This window comes from Stegastes partitus, unplaced genomic scaffold (genome assembly GCF_000690725.1).
Source record: "Stegastes partitus isolate 25-593 unplaced genomic scaffold, Stegastes_partitus-1.0.2 Scaffold85, whole genome shotgun sequence".
Taxonomy (NCBI): Eukaryota; Metazoa; Chordata; class Actinopteri; family Pomacentridae; genus Stegastes; species Stegastes partitus.
The window spans coordinates 191775-209515 of NW_007577816.1; the positions used below are offsets into that span (position 1 = coordinate 191775).

A 17741-nucleotide genomic window follows, 5' to 3' on the forward strand; every position below is an offset into this window, starting at 1 on the left:
AAGGCAAAAAAACATCAAATTTGGACTCATTAGAGAAAGGTCAAGTGCTACAGTTCACCATGCTGATACTGTCTGCCAGGAACATGTGCCTCAAGCTTCAATGGAACTAACTCCCTCTAGAGGTTATATGATGAGATGCTGCAGCTTTCTTTGTGGCATTTTCTCTCTTCATGCCAAACCATCCCTGCCACTAAAAAAAGACAACATGGAAATTCATTAGAACATCTTGTAAAGCACATTTTATAAGCTACATGGTGCATGAAATAATAATAAACTAGTACATCTTTACGTAGAGTTTTGCAGATCAGTCTCAGATGTCATGTTGAAAATAAATAGAAGACACGCTGCAAAGTTACAGTGTGACTGGACTGACTTTAAGGTCTCCATTTGCTGAAAGAAAAGAGGACAAATGATCTGAAGGCACACAATAACATCTTAACACCTGCTGCCAGAGTGGAGCTTCTTCTTTTTCTCTCAGTGCTGTTGTAGTTCGGCTGCTGGGATTGTGTCCAAACCAAAGCAAACTCATCTTTAGGGATTTTATAGATTGTTATGTAATGTTAGTGTTTGAGGGAGGGGGGACACTTCTTCTGTCAGCTGTGGAAACTGATTTACAAGCAATTCTGTAAATTTAAACATGGGAAAATAAATGTTTGAAAAGAAGTGTGAAGTCGTTTTTATAAACGGTGAGTGTTTAAAGCGTCACTAGAAGAACAAATCCAAGCAGAAATCATAGAAAAGCTTTACAGTGCACATTTCTAAACCCTCGCTGAAATAACTTTAGTATCTCTCTCTCTCTCTGTCTGTCTCTCTGACGCGGGGGGCATGCCCTCTAAATAAACTTTGGCGCTCATAGGGGGAGAGAGAGGGATAGAGAGAGAGACAGAGAGAGAGAGAGAGAGAGAGAGAGAGAGAGAGAGAGAGGGCTGAAGTCATCAGCGGGCCGGCGGGAGGGGAGTGAATGGGTCCTGCACGCAAAGCAGAAAAGCGCTGAAACTGCGGAGATTTACTTTGGTTCGGTTGCAGCTCAGATACAGCGAGGAGGAGAAGGTGTGTGTGTTTGACAGCAGGACCTGCGAAACATTCACCTCAGAAACTGCGTGATTGCCGGTGTCGATCCTGTAGCGCGCTTTGACTTTTTGCGCTTCAGCTGATGCTGAGATGAAGCCGAGAGCCTGAGCGCTCCTTTGCACAGTCGCGTATCCACACTCAGACCGGGACGCATCTCCTCTGAGAGAGACGGGGACAGGGAGGGAAAGCTCAATTTGGAGTTCTACAAATGGATTTAACATCTTAAACTTCTTGAGGGACGTGTTAATTCTTAATCAATAATTCTTCTCATCTTTTTTGACCCACACTGATGTTTGAGTCTGCTTTCCTCCTGCGCGCAACGGATGACAGTGAAGCTTTTTGGTGCGTTTGGTTTTGTTGGAGGGAATGTTCTTTATCACAGCGAGGATAACAGACCCCTGACTCAGTCTGGCACATATGTGGACCCTATCCAGGATGTTACAGTCTAAGTGGCCCAGGCATCATTGGGCCACCGTACACTACCATCACCAAATATCACCACATAGCTGGGGGTCTTGCTGTGTCTAGGAATTATCTGCACTCCGGACTCTGCCTCCGTCTGGGGAAGAAAACGGAATCTTATCCGAAAAGTGTTTTGGTGAACATTGACATTAGCTTTACGAGTCACACCTCTGGGCTACTATGCAATTACAACTGATCTCCTTTGTTTTGATCATCTTGCACTGCATGGATTACACTGGTTGTCAGCAGCACAGCAGCTCCAGGCACCGGCCGCATAAACGTGAGTATAGTGAAGTGCAGCGTGCTACCTGGCATTTGGTGCACAAAGTCACACTCTTTGATATATATTTGTTATTTTATTTTTATTTTAATGTGAAGTTTAAATTTCGCTTTACACTTACGATCTATTGACCTCGTAGAAGTGTAGGGTCACAAAGGTCTTCAGCCAGTATTCTTCTGGCAAGAAAACTGATCTTCTAATTTTCAGCCTTTCCTAAATTTCTAAATGAAAGTCTGGCGATATTTTTTGTGTACTTTGTAGTAAGTTGACAGTCACTAAACAAACCTTTACGTGCACCAGCTCGATGGTTTATCTGGACATGACTGCATAAAATTTCAGGTGATGCGTAATACTGCCCTTAAGACTGTACTGGTTCTCCTACAATGAAAACAATATTATATATTATTACTTTTACACTCTGAACTCTGTTTTTCTGGCTTTGAATTTTAAATTGTTTAATTTGATAAATAATGTTACAAAATTGATTTTTTTTTTTTTCTTGGATTCTTCGGCCAATTCAAGCGCAAGTCCCCCAATCTATTGTTGCATTACCAGAATGGCTCACCGAAACCTTCATCAATTTTACCATTATTAGAGCACCTTTCATACGTTTTTTTTTTGTTTGTTTGTTTTTTTTTTTTTTTAGCCCTAATTGAATTAATTAATTGTTGTGTCACCTGAAGCCTTCAGCTGCTGCTCTGAGCGCTCAGTCTCCTGGTTCCCGTCGCTCTCTAGCGGCCAGCGCAGCAGACTTCAGGCACCGACTTTGCTTCTCGCCTATCAGGGCTGATCAGTGTTTAAATGTATATTCACGCCTCAGTTCCCATATTTGGTGATATAACGCGTCTGTTAAATTTATGCCCTTCAATTGCAACATTTTATAATTTATGGGCAGAAGATGTTTCTGCTGTTGGCCCATGCCAGTCAGAAATGGAACTCAGATTCACCATTTCAAATCATGTCCAATCGTAGTCTTAAAACTGTTCAAAATGTAAGTTAATGCAGCATTGACAGTTGGCTCCATCAAACTCCAGAGATGTCCCACACTGAGTCTGGAGGTATTTCATCTCCCATATATCTCCCTGGGCTCCAACATTATGTCTCAACTCTTGGGCTAAGACCAGTTTTTTTTCCATGACACTATGAAATAAGTATCAATAAAGTATATTTTTCTGTTCTTCCTACGCACACTTTATCACTGAGGGTCTCCAGATGTGCTCTGTGACTAACTCTGTTAGAGAAGAGCAGTGATAACTGGAATATTCCATGTATCACTTGCCAGCGTGGCTGAAAACTGTCTGTGATCTACAATAATAGACATTCAGAGTGATGTTTTTATGCCTGCCACCTGGGACTGAAACTTCTCACTATGTCCTTTTCTCTTTATACTTGATCACCGAGCTCAGATGTGATCTGGATAGTTTTTACTGTCAGGTTATACCTACCACATGTAAGGAGTTGATTTTATTCTTATTTAAATATGTACAAATGTAGAAAATGTAGACAATGTAGTGTCTGCTTTATACCCTGCATCAAACTCCTCTCTTTCAAAGTTTTTTTTCCCATAAACTATAATAAAGAGTCTCTCAACGCAGTGTGAGACAGGTTCCTGATAGTACGTATGTACTTTTTTCTTAAATTGTGCCTCAAGATTGAAAACAGCAAAAACATGCAGCTTTTTGTAAAAGCAGACACATTTTTTTAAGTCGGTTTGCTTCTGTGCAGGATGATACACTGAAATGTGTATTTTAGACACAGTATGCACATACTGGACTATGTTGTGAGATGGCAGCCCTCAAGCCTGATTACAGTTCTGTGAGGTGTAACCATTAACTGAAGAGTTCTTCTAAGAATCCAAACTTCCGCTGAGGATGCAGATATCTAACACTTCCTGAAATATCAGGGAGGATGGAGGGATTAGTTGGTGAAGGGGTGAACGAGTACAGACTTTAGAGGGAAAGAAGGGGGTAAGAGTGAGTGGAAAGTCAATGACCATCCAGTTAAAAGGCCAAAATTACCATGCAGATACAGAACCCTAACTCCGAGCTTCCTGTCAGTGATGATGCTTTAAAAAATGAAGGCATGGGTGCAAACAGTTGGAATTCCATTCATTTTATGTATTTTATAAAGACAATACAGTTTAATGAGAGATGAATATGGTTGTTTTAGCACATGAATTAAGGCTAAGAGTTGAGTTTGTACCTTGTAAAGGAAGGGAAATCAAATGTGTTGCATGATAGAATCCAAAAGAGGTAGGCTTTTTAAAACTGTGGGTATAATGTTTTTTTAACTTCTGTTTTGTTTTTGTTCTGTTTTCTGTATAAACCATTCTTGCATGTGTGTGTGTGTGAATGTGTTTATTTCATATGTGACTTCGTTGGTATGTTACCCAAGATACCGCTGTCCAACTGAGGTTTCGTTGGTGCAAGCACGGGGGCAAGGCCAAATTCCTGCGTCTTAAGGCTTCTGTGAATCAGGGCAGCTTGGCAGGAACACATGTGGGCAAATGGACAGCAGTTGTAAAGATAGTCAAGATATTTCAAACAAAGTATCCATGATCTATGGTAAACTGGCAGCTAAACCCTGAACTGAAAAAGATGGCCAGCGTAAGCCAGTGGCATGAAATGCCAAGGCTGGAGAGGAAAACCAATTCCTTGGGTACTTACAGGGGTTACTTTTAATTTACCTGCCATATGTGACTGCTGAAACACTTTCAAAACAACATCTTTGGGAAGAGAGCAGCGATACAGCATGGGTGAACAAAAATGTAGAGCATGAGACGTCTCTCATAGCTATTGCCTGTATACTGACTCTGTCACAGGTGCCACTCCTTGTATGGATAAATATGTGGCTGTCACATGCTTGTCCCTGGGTTTATTTTCTTAAATCCCACAGCCTTGTACCACTTTCCAGATTTAACTAAAGCATTTCTAACAGAAATATACTATACCTGTTTCCTCACAAAGACAGCGATCCTGTAATTGTAGCATAAAGACCAGAAGCTTTAAACTTCCTCTCTGAACTGCCCAACAGCACAGAACCTGTCATCTGTATCTGGTGGTTTTCAGAAGAATGACCCAAGCCCCCTTTGTTACTCCTCTTTGTGGTCTACGTGCAATCAGATACCGAAAAAGATATCATATACAAGCTTTTCCAGGAGGAAAGTTAATACGAGTCAGTGTTTTCAGTCATAAACTTTAACACACCATCATTGTGATACGAACTTGCTGTAACTTGGGAGACATTAAAAGGCCTGTGTCTAAGCTGTCAGCATACAGTTAAAATGATTAAAACCTACAACCAGGGCTTTCGTCCTTGGAGGATGAAGTCTGGTGAATCATCTCAGATATTAGTGTAGAGTGAGGGATGAAAACCGTACTGTAAAATATATCAACATAAACTAAACAGTGCAGTACTTATGTACATACACAGGGTTGTAAACATGGAATAAATTGCTGCCGTTGGCACTGGACTATCAGTTAAATTGCTTTGACAGTAAGTGGGTTGTCTGATATGTATGATATTCTATAATGTAACTCTTGTGCATATGATTAATGCCTTGTGCTTAAACATGTAGTTTTGGACTGATTCCCCGTTTTCATTAGGTTTTCTTTTCAGCACTGGCTGTTTTTAACTGATTTGTTGAAAGTGGTTCTGTCACATAAACCCACAGTGTTTCTTTATCCTATTGCCTGTTACCTGAAGTACTGATCTGTGGGATGCAGTAAACTAATATATAAATCTTAAAGTACACCAAAAGTGAGGTGTAGGGCTAAAAAAATAAAAATAAAAAAAATACTGGTGTTGGTACAGTAGACACGAGAATCAGCATGCACAGTTGTGCCATAGAAAACAGATGAAAGACTTTTTTTTTAATCCACTATTAAAGTTACACTGTCTGAAATTTCTAAACTTTGATAAGTTCTGTACTTTGTTTAAAGTGGACTTAAGATATAGTTATAAGCCTGGTGCTGTTTTGTGATGTGCAAGAGGCTCTATAATAAAATCTTTTGTCTTTTTTTTTTTTTTCTCAAGAATTCTTGTGTGCAGATACATTACAGCTGCAAAATTAAAGAAATAAAGATGGAGAATGAATGTGAATAGACTTAGAAATAGTGAGAAATGCAACTTATTTAAAGACTGCATGGGTTTGGTCCAAAGTATCCACCACTGAAGTGTGGCTGTTTAAATGCCAAGTTCTCATCAAAATAGCTGGACAAATTATGCAAAAAGACAAATACAATTTTCATAGCGTAATCTTAATATTTTCCATATATATCCATCATGTGAAACATGTCCTCCTGCTCCTGTCAACAGAGATCTCTGGTGTGAGCTCAGGGTGCCAGCAGGGTGGCTGTCTGACCTGCTCGGACTACAATGGCTGTCTGTCCTGCAAGCCGCGCTTCTTCATGCATTTGGAGAGGATTGGGATGAAGCAGATCGGGGTGTGCATGACTTCCTGTCCTCCAGGCTTTTATGGCACACGCTCCCCAGAAAGAAACACCTGCACAAGTGAGTCATAATGAGTAACGAACTGGGTTTGTATAAAAAAATGATTACAGCATTTTAATGAAAATATTCTTCCCTGTTGAAATGAACAGACATCAAGAGGTGTGGAGACAGTTACCAGTCGTCTGCGTAATTAAATGGAGGATGGCCATTAGATTCAGCAAACACACACAGAAAAGTATCTTAAAGTTAAATGGGATCTCTTAACAGTGTGTTTTACTACAAACACATACTGTAAAGTTTAGTTGGTTCTGAGACATCGGCAAAATTTGGGCTATGTCCTTCCTCCGTATACACTTCTTTACAAGCACTGGTTTCAAAACATTCTTGTAAAATATGACCTTGTCTATATATATATGTACTCAAATTATTCAGAAACTTGTTTCTAGTTACCTTGTAAAGTATGTTTCTGTTGGCAATGTTAAATTAAATCAAGTGCTGCCCTACTTAAAATCATTTATCACAAGCCAACCTGTAAAATCCGCCTGCAGAGGCCTATATTGTTTTCCCAGTCAGACATGTACACACACACACACACACACAGAGGCACACACACGCGCACACACACTGACACCCTGTATATTTAACGCGCACGATAACTTGTTCGGTTTAAATAAACGCTGGCGGTGGGTCTGTGTTTCTCTGTCAGAGTGCAGGTCGGAGTGTGACTCCTGCTTCAACAAGAACTTCTGCACGCGCTGCCGAGCAGGATTCTACCTTCACCTGGGCAAGTGCCAGGAGAGCTGCCCTGAGGGCCTGGTCCGCAGCGACACACAGAGGGAGTGTGTTCCCAGTGAGTGCTTAGGGATGGAGATAAAACATAGTGATGACCTTTTTTAGTTAACTCTGTTTCCCCTGCTATGTAAAACATGTTAAACTCAGATGTGCTGTTGTGTTTGCAGAATGCCCTGCAGAGTGTGAGGCGTGTGTGAACAGTGAGACGTGCACACGGTGCCGGCCAGGTCTATACCAGCTCAGTGGGAGGTGCCACCATGTCTGTCCAGAGGACTACGAGCCCAATGATAAACTCATGGAGTGCACACTGCAAGGTCAGTCCAATGGGTGTGTGTGTGTGTGGGTGTGCATGTGTCATTAAAAAAAAATGACTGCCAAAGATGCTTGATCTGTCCAGCTCCAAATGGAAACTACACTTAAGTAAAAGAGAGTAACCATATTTAAAAGTTTACAAAACATTTCCTCACTTCTCCTTTTACATATGTTCCCTGTCAGTGCACTGTGAGGTGGGTGAGTGGAGCGAGTGGAGCCCTTGCTCTAGGTCTGGAAGAACGTGTGGCTTCAAGCGGGGACAGGAGACCCGCACGAGGCAGGTCCTGCAGTACCCATCGCCCTTTGGCAAGCCCTGCCCCGAGATCTCTGAGATCAAAGAGTGCCTGGTGAAGAGGAGGAAATGTCCAGGTAAAGAAAACAAAAGTTGTCAGATCCTGATTTAAGATTTTTCTAATCAAGCATATGAACCTAAAATTTGAAAAAACAAAATGATCAGAATGCCGGTCGTACTGGCTGTTGAACCATCATTCTCACTGCCAACACTGTATTTGTGACACATGGCACGATTTCAGCTCTCTATGAATTCCAGACCATGCCGCTTCAGCTTGTACAACCAGAGCTGGTCGTTCTTCCGCTCAGGACTATGAGTGTTTACTCAGAGGGCTGTCATTGTGGCTAGAGAGAGGACAGTGGGGGAAACACACATGTGTGATGTTGCAATGGGTATGTTGTGTGTTTTCCCACGAGACCTCTTTGGATTTTAAACAGCAAAACCGCTTTCTCTGCTCCTAGTAAACAGGGAATAGCGTGATCATTTCTAATGAACAGAGTGAAAACTGCTTTCAGACGGGCTCTTCTCTTTAGAAAACCTAATGCTGTGGTGCATTTACGATCGCCTTGTGTTATGCGTGTACTGCGTGTGTGTGGTTACTGAGGTGGTTGGCGGCTACGGCTGGTTGTTTTTTCGCCTGGGCTCTGTAGTGTTAAATGACAGATCGCAGACAGGGTAGGAGGCTGAGATCCAGCCCCCTGGGGCCTCACACTTACAGAACAAACACTGTGTGTGTATGTGTGCGCATGTGTGTGTCAGTGTGTGTCAGTGTGTGTGTGTGTGTGTGTGTGTGTGTGTGATGCAGCAAAAAAGCAGTTGACTCTGGAGCAGAAACAGCCAGCTCAACATCAACATCCTCCCCCTGGGAGGCACGCGGCGACTAGGGGATCAGTATTGGTTTATCCCCACAGCTGCCAATACACACACTTACACACGCTCACACACACACACAATAACTCTCTCTCTCTCACACACACATATACAAACCAACACATGTACACACATATCCAGATACAGATAGACCCTCTCCATTTCAAACAAGTCAGACAAATGCACAAATTTGCACACCAAACACACATGCATGCACGGAGACAGACACACACACACATACCGACTTTGTCTCTCTAAAATAACTACACAGCCATCGCTTGTGGTGGTAATTTGTGAAGAGAGTCAACTGGGTTTGACGTGATTTGTAAGGCAGACTGTGAAATGTGCCCTCTGTCACCCTGCCTATCTCTCTCTCTCTCTCTCTCTCTCTCTCTCGCTCTCTCTCTCACTCACTTTCTATCTGTATCTCTCTCCTGATCCATTCCCTCATCCTCATCCCCTGCACACACATACACACTCTCTACCACACCAAAGAAAACATAGACCCCCATATAAGCTCCCTGCTGGCGCACCCAGTCAGTCGGGTCGGGGCCGAGACTTTAGTGTAGAGTCGACAGCTCTGTTGATCTAGCCAGAGCCTGGTGAAAGGGGTACAGAGAGACGGGAAGTGAAAAGAAAGAAAGAAAGAAAGAAAGAAAGAAAGAAAGAAAGAAAGAACGAACGAAAGAAAGAAAGAACGAACGAAAGAACGAAAGAAAGAAAGAACAGGAAAGAAAAAGAGAGAAAAGATGTGTGTAGACACACAGTACAGACCCTGCTTATCGACTTTACCCCTTCGTGTGATTACCCAGTTGCCCCAGCGCCAAGAGAATCCCCAGTGAATGGAAGCTAATTATCTGCCTCGGCGCATCCTCTTCTCCCTGTTTACGTTCTGCACACGCTAGGAGGTCAGTGGTCCGACCTCAGAGAGCCCCCGGTAATCCTCCAACAGCCCTCCGACACTGATACATCCTTCTTCTCGTCCTCTTCTTTTCCTCCTCTTTTGCACTTTCTCCTTTTGCCTTCTCCTCCTCCTCTCCTCCTTTTCCTGTTCCTCCCACAGTACTTCACTTTGCTCTTCCACATATGCCCACTAAGTCATTTGCGCTCTTCATCCTTTCTCGTCTGACTGTTTTTTTTCTCTTTATCGTTCTTCCTTTCCCTCAAGAAATACAGTATGTGTTTTTTTTCCCAACTCCTTGTACATTTAATTTCCCTCATCCTCATCCAAGACCCCTTACAAAATTCACTGATCCTTTGTGTGTTTCTTTTCCTCCTTCTTTTACCTCTCTCCAAATCCTCCCTGCACTCTCATTTACATAAAAAGTTTTGTTTTTTTTAATTGATTTCCTGCCACTTTCAACTTCCAATTCTCTCCTCAAGTAACTTTTCAGAATCAAATACAAATATGTCTTGAATTTAGAAAATGTGTGTCAGAATCTTTGCTCAGTAAACGTAAAGTCAACTTGAAATAGTGAAATGCAGCTGAAATGTTGGAAGGACATTTTAACATTGCTCTTTACTTTTTGAAGGTAGTATGGTTAAATATGTTGAACCCCTTTTTAACTTGTAATAATCACTATAATTTAAAAAAATTAATAAATGCAACTATCTCCGTCCATTTGTAGCGCTGGATTAGACTACACATTTAATGCACAAACAACACTGTGGCACTGATGCTTTCATCATCAAGAAAGCAAATAAGCCATAAATGTCAGCTACTTTCTTGAGAGTATGTGAACCTCCAGCCTCCAGTTCTACAAAACCATGTTATAATCACAAGCTCCAGTTGGCCGTGATTAACCTCTAGACAATGTTTTAAATTAAATATATCACGTCATAAAAGTTACAAAACTGTGGGGAGCATGCATTAGGGTTCAGATTTGGCTGTTTTCCTCCTTTAGCCATAGCTAGATTGTGAATGTTTATGCATCTTCATTGGCTGCCATCTCTCTCAAGTTAATGCTGGCTAATTTGTCCTTCGATCGACCTGCTGCTCACCTCTTTATGTGACCTCTGCAAACTTTAGCCCCCTTTAACTCCCACACACATATACACACACACACACACACACACACACACACACAGACACATACAGTTAAGCGAGCTAACGCCGAGCAGTAAGTGAGGGGGGATTGTGACACACACCCACAGCCCCCCTCATGACATCCTGGCAGCCATGCAGCAGGCATTCCACTTGTGGGACAGCCCATAGCCTTTAATCCCGGCCTGGCTCCCGCCAAAAGCTCCCCGGACGACAGAACGCCTGCCACAGAGGATGTGCCACCATAAAACACACAGTGCCCCTCCGACCGCGCACACACACACACACACACACACACACCTCCCCTTACCCTCATTGCCCCTCTGCTCTCTCATTTGATCTCTGTCTGTCTGTTTGCTAATCTCACCTTGTTCCTCAGTTCATTTAATACTCTCTCTGGATTCTTATTCATCCTCCGCTGCTCTCATTTCTCTTTCACTAGCATACTCACTTGCTCATTGTGCCAGAACACACACACAAACACATGCACACATACACAGTGTGTGGTGGCCCATTCACTAAAGCCCCTCTCTGTGCTGTCAGTGCAGTTGAGTCCTGTCCTTTGTGAATGTGCTGCAACAGATTTCTAGAAGTTACATTACAGCTACGGACAATTCAGCAGGTCTACGCTGGTGGCTGTGTTTACACTACCCGGGCAGGGATTTCAGAGGAATAACACAGGATGAAAAGGATAACAGATTTCTGCATACATTCCTGCTCATTAACTGCAGGAAACTCGTACTGATGACAAATATCAAATGTGTACTGGATGTGGCACTAATTGTATGTACAATTTGAGAGTATTTACGGACAAGGCTTTTATTGGTTCCAGATTTTCTATAATTTGACACAAATGTCTGTTTTTTATACAGCTTTGGTCATAATAAAGCTTTTAAAGCATATCCAGTCTTTGGCATGGAATCTGGAGTGGAGCATGATGTCTATAGAGCAGCAGATGCACCTCATATAACAAGAGTGACAGGTTGAGGAGTGACCTCAGAGATTTACAACTGCTCTTTTACAATACACCTTTCTTTGATATTTCTGTGCTCGCTTTTATGAGCCATAGAGAGTGCTCAAGAACTTGGTGTTAAATGTTTCTGTTGCTTCACAAAGGTTGCAGTTACTGAAGCAACATTAAAGAAATTATATGACCCTATTTCGCTAAGAATAAGATGAAAAACTTGTCATGTCTGTCAATTATGTGTTGAGCCAGAGCCAAGAGACTGTTGGCTTGGCTGAGTACAAAACTGTAAACAGTTGGTATCAGCTTACCTGACTCATTTAAGTCTTTAAAAATCCGTCGACCAGAGCCTGTAAAATTCACAAAGTAATACAATTTATCTTGGGTGTTTAATTCTGAAACAAACAGAAACAAAAATGTGGGTTTTACAAGGAGTTACTCATCGGTTTCCAGCAGAGACCCCAGTAAATCACTGCATCTGACCACTGATTGATGAGGAATAGTTACAAGATCCAGACAGATACTGGACTGCTGGGGCCAATTCCAATTTTAGGAAGTAAGAAAATTCTGATGTCCTATATATTGAAGAGGGAAAAAATGAAACAGTCATTGTTTACTAATTTTCCAGCAATGTATTTTACAAACCAGTTAGCAACTTACTATGAGCACAAAGCTTGACTCTGCACCATCATCTGCTCATCTGTGGTGTGTGCTCCGCTACACGTGCTGCAGACAGTGCCAACAGTACTGTGAACAATGCAGTCAGAGCTGTTCTTCTGGACAAACTACGTGATGACACTGTTTCCAAATTAGCCTAATCATCTTCTTTCTGTACTATGTTCTGTGAGGAAGGTTTTCATGACAGAAAATATTGTATCTTTGATGGGACAGTATTGGGGGATAATGTCGGCCAACCAACATATCAGTCAGGGTCTAACAGTCTAATAATTATAAATAGCTGGGCTAGTTTCCAGTTATTATGCGAAACTAAGCTAAAAGCCCAGTGCACTTGCTCAGTCCTGATTAGACAGACTCAATAAAGCTATTTCACCGTGAGTACAAGTTCTACATTATACCATTACTGTAAGATTTCCACGTCTTGTTCCCAAAGCCAACCGCTCATTCGCCTCAAGTCTCCTAGTCTTGATGATATTATTCATGAAACCTGACTATTGGGAATGTGTTAAATGTCTATTGAAAATGTTCCAAAACCTCTAAAGGTGTCTCGTTTGGGGAACCATTATACACATGTCAACACACAGTTTACAGAAAGCCCATCAGACACTGTTCCAACTAACCAAATGCAGGTTGGTTTGATAAACACTACCCTAATCATCTCAACACCGGGACGGATTAGGTTTCTCCTCTGCCTGGACAAAGGCACTGGGGCTACAGTATGACTAATCCACTGAACTTGTAAATAGTTATGGTGTCAGGACAGAGAAAACAATGAGAGCGAAGGGGACTTCCTGTGTTTATAGAGGACGGGGGGCATACCCCGAATGAGTCAGTGCACCAGATTACTCCATCCATCCATCCATCCATGAAACCACCTCTCTTCACTATCACTGATTTGACTCTTTCGTCCAAACTTTTCACTACCTTGCACTTAAACCACACGAACCCTGTGGTGTTCATGTTTTCTATCTCCTGTCATCTCGTGCGGTATTTCTAAAGGAAGATTACACACAGCAGGCAGGGGACGCTTCATACCAGTAGGCCCGAAGCGTGTGGGTCAGGCATGATCCAGCCGGAGACCTGCCTTGATTAATGAACAGACGATGAGCGTAGGGGGGCAAATGTGAAGCGGACAGTAGAGACAGAGATCTCTTTCTCTCTCTCAGTTTATCTCTCCCTGTGTCTGTGCCTACTGCCTACTTCAGCAGTTTCACAATCCCCAACCGGCCAGCCAACAGCCGAGCAGGCCGTGCTGCTCCGTTCCACTCACACATGAGCGGCAGCAGTACAACAACAGGAAAGGGCCTCCTCTGCTTTCACTTGCAGGTCCTGTCTCCAGCCTCCCTGAGGGTGGATCTTGTTATTATCATTAATAACTGTGGCCCGAGCAGAGATAAACCTTCAGCATTCCAAAACTCTTGGTTTTGTTTATGAGATGGTGTTGCAAGAACAGATAAATTGGGAGTTTATTTAAAGGCTTTCTATTTTGGACAAAGGTCTGCTCATCATAGGGAGACGACTGCAACAGCTGTCAGACGGACAGTGCAGCTGTAGTGTGTGATCAAAGGCTGGCATCTAGTGGTGCAAATCCTGCACTGCACTCAATAAGGAAAATTGCACCCGGTTGGTTTTTTGTTAGATGCAGCTGCTGCATTATTTAAAAGACTTAGCATTTTCCTGTGGCTTAATAAAATGCAACAACAGCTTACTGGGGTGGGTTGAATAAAACTGCCAAAGGAAGAGAGTTGCTCTTTAAGAAATAAGTCTAACATCTAATAATCTAATAATCAACAATTTCCCTGAGGTTTGCACCAAAGGGATCAATAAAGTTCTATTCTATTCTATTCTATTCTATTCTATTCTATTCTAATAATATCCTTAACGTTTCCTAGTTGTTGTTTCTTTCAATGGGGGAACTATTATACTGCATGTTATCTGACTAGACTGGCATCTTTCATTGCAAATAACACAAAAGAGTTGATATTTTTTAATTTAAAAACAATTGCACATTTACTGTGGCTACATTAATTGCACTTTAGACTAAATATTCCTTTTATTCAACATTCTCTCTTACAAATAGTGACTTGCAACAGTATAAAAATGTTCTAATATTTGTGCAAACTACGTTTTTTATTAACCAAGTACAACCTTTCTAAAACTGGTGCAGAACTTCATCAGCTCACCCACATTACTGATCTTTCATTTTTTTCATTCTCTGATTTTCCAGGAGGACGGAGGAAGAATAAGCGAGGAGAGCGGAGGAACCGCAACAACCGCAAAGACAAGGAGAACCAGGAGGGGCGACGCGAGAGGAAGAGGGAAAGGGAGCGAGAGAGGGAGAGAGACACGGGCGAACGTGAAGACTCGGATAACAGGAACAAAACAGAGCACAGGCACCGCAGAGGCCACGACACAGAGCCGGTCTCCCCTCAAGACGGCCTTGTACAGTAGTCCTCAGGACAGACAAAGTCAACTGGCTCCCCACCATCCTCCTGTTATCTCCCCACCCTACCTGCTCCAAAATCCCCCTCACCCTCACCCACTGTTTGCCCCCTACAACCCCTCTCTGCAGGGGTGTTGCTGCTACCTGTATGATTTGAATATACTGTTTATGCACAAGCGGGATGGGGCACATTCAGCCACAAGGCATGGGCCACTAATGACTTTTAAAAGTCTTTTTTTCTACCCCGTAGTCTCAACTCCTTCACTTCCACCACCGAGAGTGTCTCCGCTGTAAAATGCAGGACACTGCTGAGACTGCTGCTGGGACTGAAGAACAGCGAGAATCGTCTGTAACTGTGTGGAGGACTGTCAGACAGACGGACAGAGAGACAAAGACATCATGTGCTTGTTGATATGGTTATTTAATGGGGCTCTGGTACAACATTGCGCATCTTGGTTTTTGAATGTAGATTTTGCAGCATTATGTAGAACAGTTGTTTATTATTGTTGTTCCTGTTCTTTAGATCTCCTTATTTGGTGCAGAATTTGTAAAGAAAAAAAATACAAATGAGTTTTTGCTCTTGTCACATTTTCACAATCGCTAAAACATACAGATGTAGGGGGACCTGCATGCTGTGAGTTAAATGAGTATGGTCAAAAACTGAAAACATGTTCTGTAAGTCTTGGACAGAAGCTAATTTTATTCAAATAAGTGATCAATCTAATCTACCACTGGTTTTTCTTTTGTGTAAATGGATTCTGTGCTCTCAGTAAAGCTCCTCCACTAGGAACCAACAACACCTGTATGTCAAATAAAACTATAATGGGTTTGTACTTGTGTCTGTTATGTTTTTGTTTTTGATCTGCCCTCCATTTTGTCTAATCCGATTGAATAAACCTTTGCACAAAGCAAATGGAAAGTGAAACTCAGCGCAGTTTGCAGCCATTATCTGTTGATTCAAAGGCTGCTAAGCTCTCACTTTTGTTGCGGTAGCAGAAAGTTACTTATACCTGAACACTTCATACTTGTGCACCGTTAAGAAATCTCTATCACTTTTTCTGTTACTCAATTATTATCTCTCAGCAGCCTTCTGCCCTGTACTGATTGTGGATCTTTAAACATGTAGTATAAATAAATCTAGCTATCAGCAGTCAATATAAAAGTCCAAAGCTCAATAGTTATTGCAGGAACAAGTATGCTTTAATGTTACTGCAGAAAAGAAATCTAACAACTACTATCACAGCTCAAACTTCACAGAAAGATGTACATTTTCCAGCTGAATTAATTCAAGTGTGTGATTAACTGAAACCAATAAATATCACATCTACATTTTTCAATCATCCATAAGCTATTTTATGGCATAAAATAAGTAAGTACACAAAGTATGAGCACTTACATTTATCTGGATTAAACCTGTTCAGTTTCATGAAAATCATCTTAACATTTAGTCAACCTTCCAGTAAACTAATAAAACAAATTGTTGTTTTTCCTGTTTAACACAAACACGAAATAAAAGGAAACATTTTAAAGCTAAAGTGTTTATTGATGGTGTGAATATTTTTTCTCATGAGCAACATCTACTGCATTTGCATCAACAGGCATGATGACAGTATTTCCTCCTCGTTCATTTAGCAGAGAAATCCCCACTAACAGACTGTACATGAAAATATATGCAATTTGACATCTTGAAAATATAGATAAGTCACAGTACAGTATGTACACAAATCATGGGTGCAAGATAAAGGCATGTTTGAAAATGTATGGGAAATAACTCGTCAAAAATAGGATCAAGGTCAAAATCTGGATTTCTGAATCAAGTTGATCCTACTGCAAAAACAAAAATGTAAGAGGAAACACTGTGACAGATCTTGAATTACCCAGATGCCTTTTAAGACCAAACAAATCATCAAATCACAGCTCTAGTTTGTTTATGACTAGCTCAGTGCCTGCTGTTCACTTCATCTTAGCCACAAAATCCTCGCCCTTCTTGATGGAAGCCTTCAGCTCATCCACAGCATCAGCAACCAGCTTCTCCTCAAAGGCAGAAATCTTGCCCAGACCAAGGTTCTTCTCGATGCCGTTCTTCCCCAGCAGCAGAGGCGTGGAGAAGTACTTGCACCCCGTCTCCTCTGACCTGACATAGGCGCACTCCACCACACCCTCCTTTCCATTCATGGCATCCAGGACGGAGAAGGTGAAGCGGGCACCAGCATAGGCCATGGAGAGGGTGGCAGATCCGGCTCCGGCCTTGGCCTTTACCACCTCTGTGCCAGCTTCTTGGATCCTGCCGGTCAGGGCAGACAGCTGGTCAGCAGGGAACTCTACCTTTGGTGTGCACTGGGAAATGAGGGGAATGATGGTCTTCCCGGCATGACCTCCAATGACTGGAACATTGACACGAGCTGGGTCAAGGCCTTTAAGCTCTGCCACAAAGGCGTTAGCTCTGACAATGTCCAAGGTTGTGACACCAAACACTCTGTTGGGGTTGTACACTCCGTGCTTCTTCATGATCTCGGATGTAATAGGGATGGTGGAGTTAACAGGGTTGGCGATAATGCAAATCATAGCCTCAGGGCAGTTGCGGGCGCAGGCATCGGCCAAGGTGGCTACGATGGTGGCGTTTGTGTTGAAGAGGTCGTCACGCGTCATGCCGGGTTTTCTGGGCACGCCGGCCGGGATCACTACGACCTCGCAGCCCTGCAGAGCAGCATCGAGCTGGTCGGGGCCCATGTGCCCGGTTACCTGGGCCCTGGTCTCAATGTGGCTCAGGTCTGCAGCCACCCCGGGTGTGTGGGCGATATCATAGAGGGAGAGGTGGCTCACCAGGGGGCTGTTCTTCAGTAGCAGAGATAGCGGCTGGCCTATGCCGCCTGAAGCCCCGAGCACCGCCACCTTCGCGTTGTTCTGCGACGAAGTAGACAAGCTCCGGGCGAGGCTAACTGTAGGTCTCACGGCACGGGAAAACATCTTCTTTCTGTTGTTGTTTTTCTTGATTTAGTGGGAAAAAAAGTACCTCGGGAGCCCCTCTCCTCTGTGACACGAACGTCCTCTAGCCACGAGCGAACAGGAAGACTATCAAAC

At 42.6% G+C, this 17741-nt stretch overlaps 2 protein-coding genes across 2 annotated transcripts; one reads left to right on the forward strand and one right to left on the reverse strand.

Moving 5' to 3' along the window:
• Window positions 1-1061: 1061 nt before the first annotated feature.
• rspo3 (R-spondin 3) lies at window positions 1062-16347 on the forward strand. Its single transcript, XM_008276966.1, has 6 exons — window positions 1062-1813; window positions 6131-6325; window positions 6972-7115; window positions 7225-7371; window positions 7553-7738; window positions 14445-16347. The coding sequence occupies exons 1-6, from the start codon at window positions 1714-1716 to the stop codon at window positions 14666-14668; spliced, it is 996 nt and encodes a 331-aa protein (XP_008275188.1). The 5' UTR covers window positions 1062-1713; the 3' UTR covers window positions 14669-16347.
• mdh2 (malate dehydrogenase 2, NAD (mitochondrial)) lies at window positions 16183-17732 on the reverse strand. The gene has a single exon (XM_008276964.1). The coding sequence runs from the start codon at window positions 17625-17627 to the stop codon at window positions 16614-16616; it is 1014 nt and encodes a 337-aa protein (XP_008275186.1). The 5' UTR covers window positions 17628-17732; the 3' UTR covers window positions 16183-16613.
• Between the last annotated feature and the right edge of the window lie 9 nt (window positions 17733-17741).

Coding starts and splice junctions, on each gene's coding strand:
- rspo3 (XM_008276966.1), top strand. CDS start 1,714: ATGCAATTACAACTGATCTCCTTTGTTTTGATCATCTTGCACTGCATG. Junction 1,814..6,130: donor CAGGCACCGGCCGCATAAAC/GTGAGTATAGTG, acceptor TCCTGTCAACAG/AGATCTCTGGTGTGAGCTCA. Junction 7,739..14,444: donor GAAGAGGAGGAAATGTCCAG/GTAAAGAAAACA, acceptor CTGATTTTCCAG/GAGGACGGAGGAAGAATAAG.
- mdh2 (XM_008276964.1), bottom strand. CDS start 17,627: ATGTTTTCCCGTGCCGTGAGACCTACAGTTAGCCTCGCCCGGAGCTTG.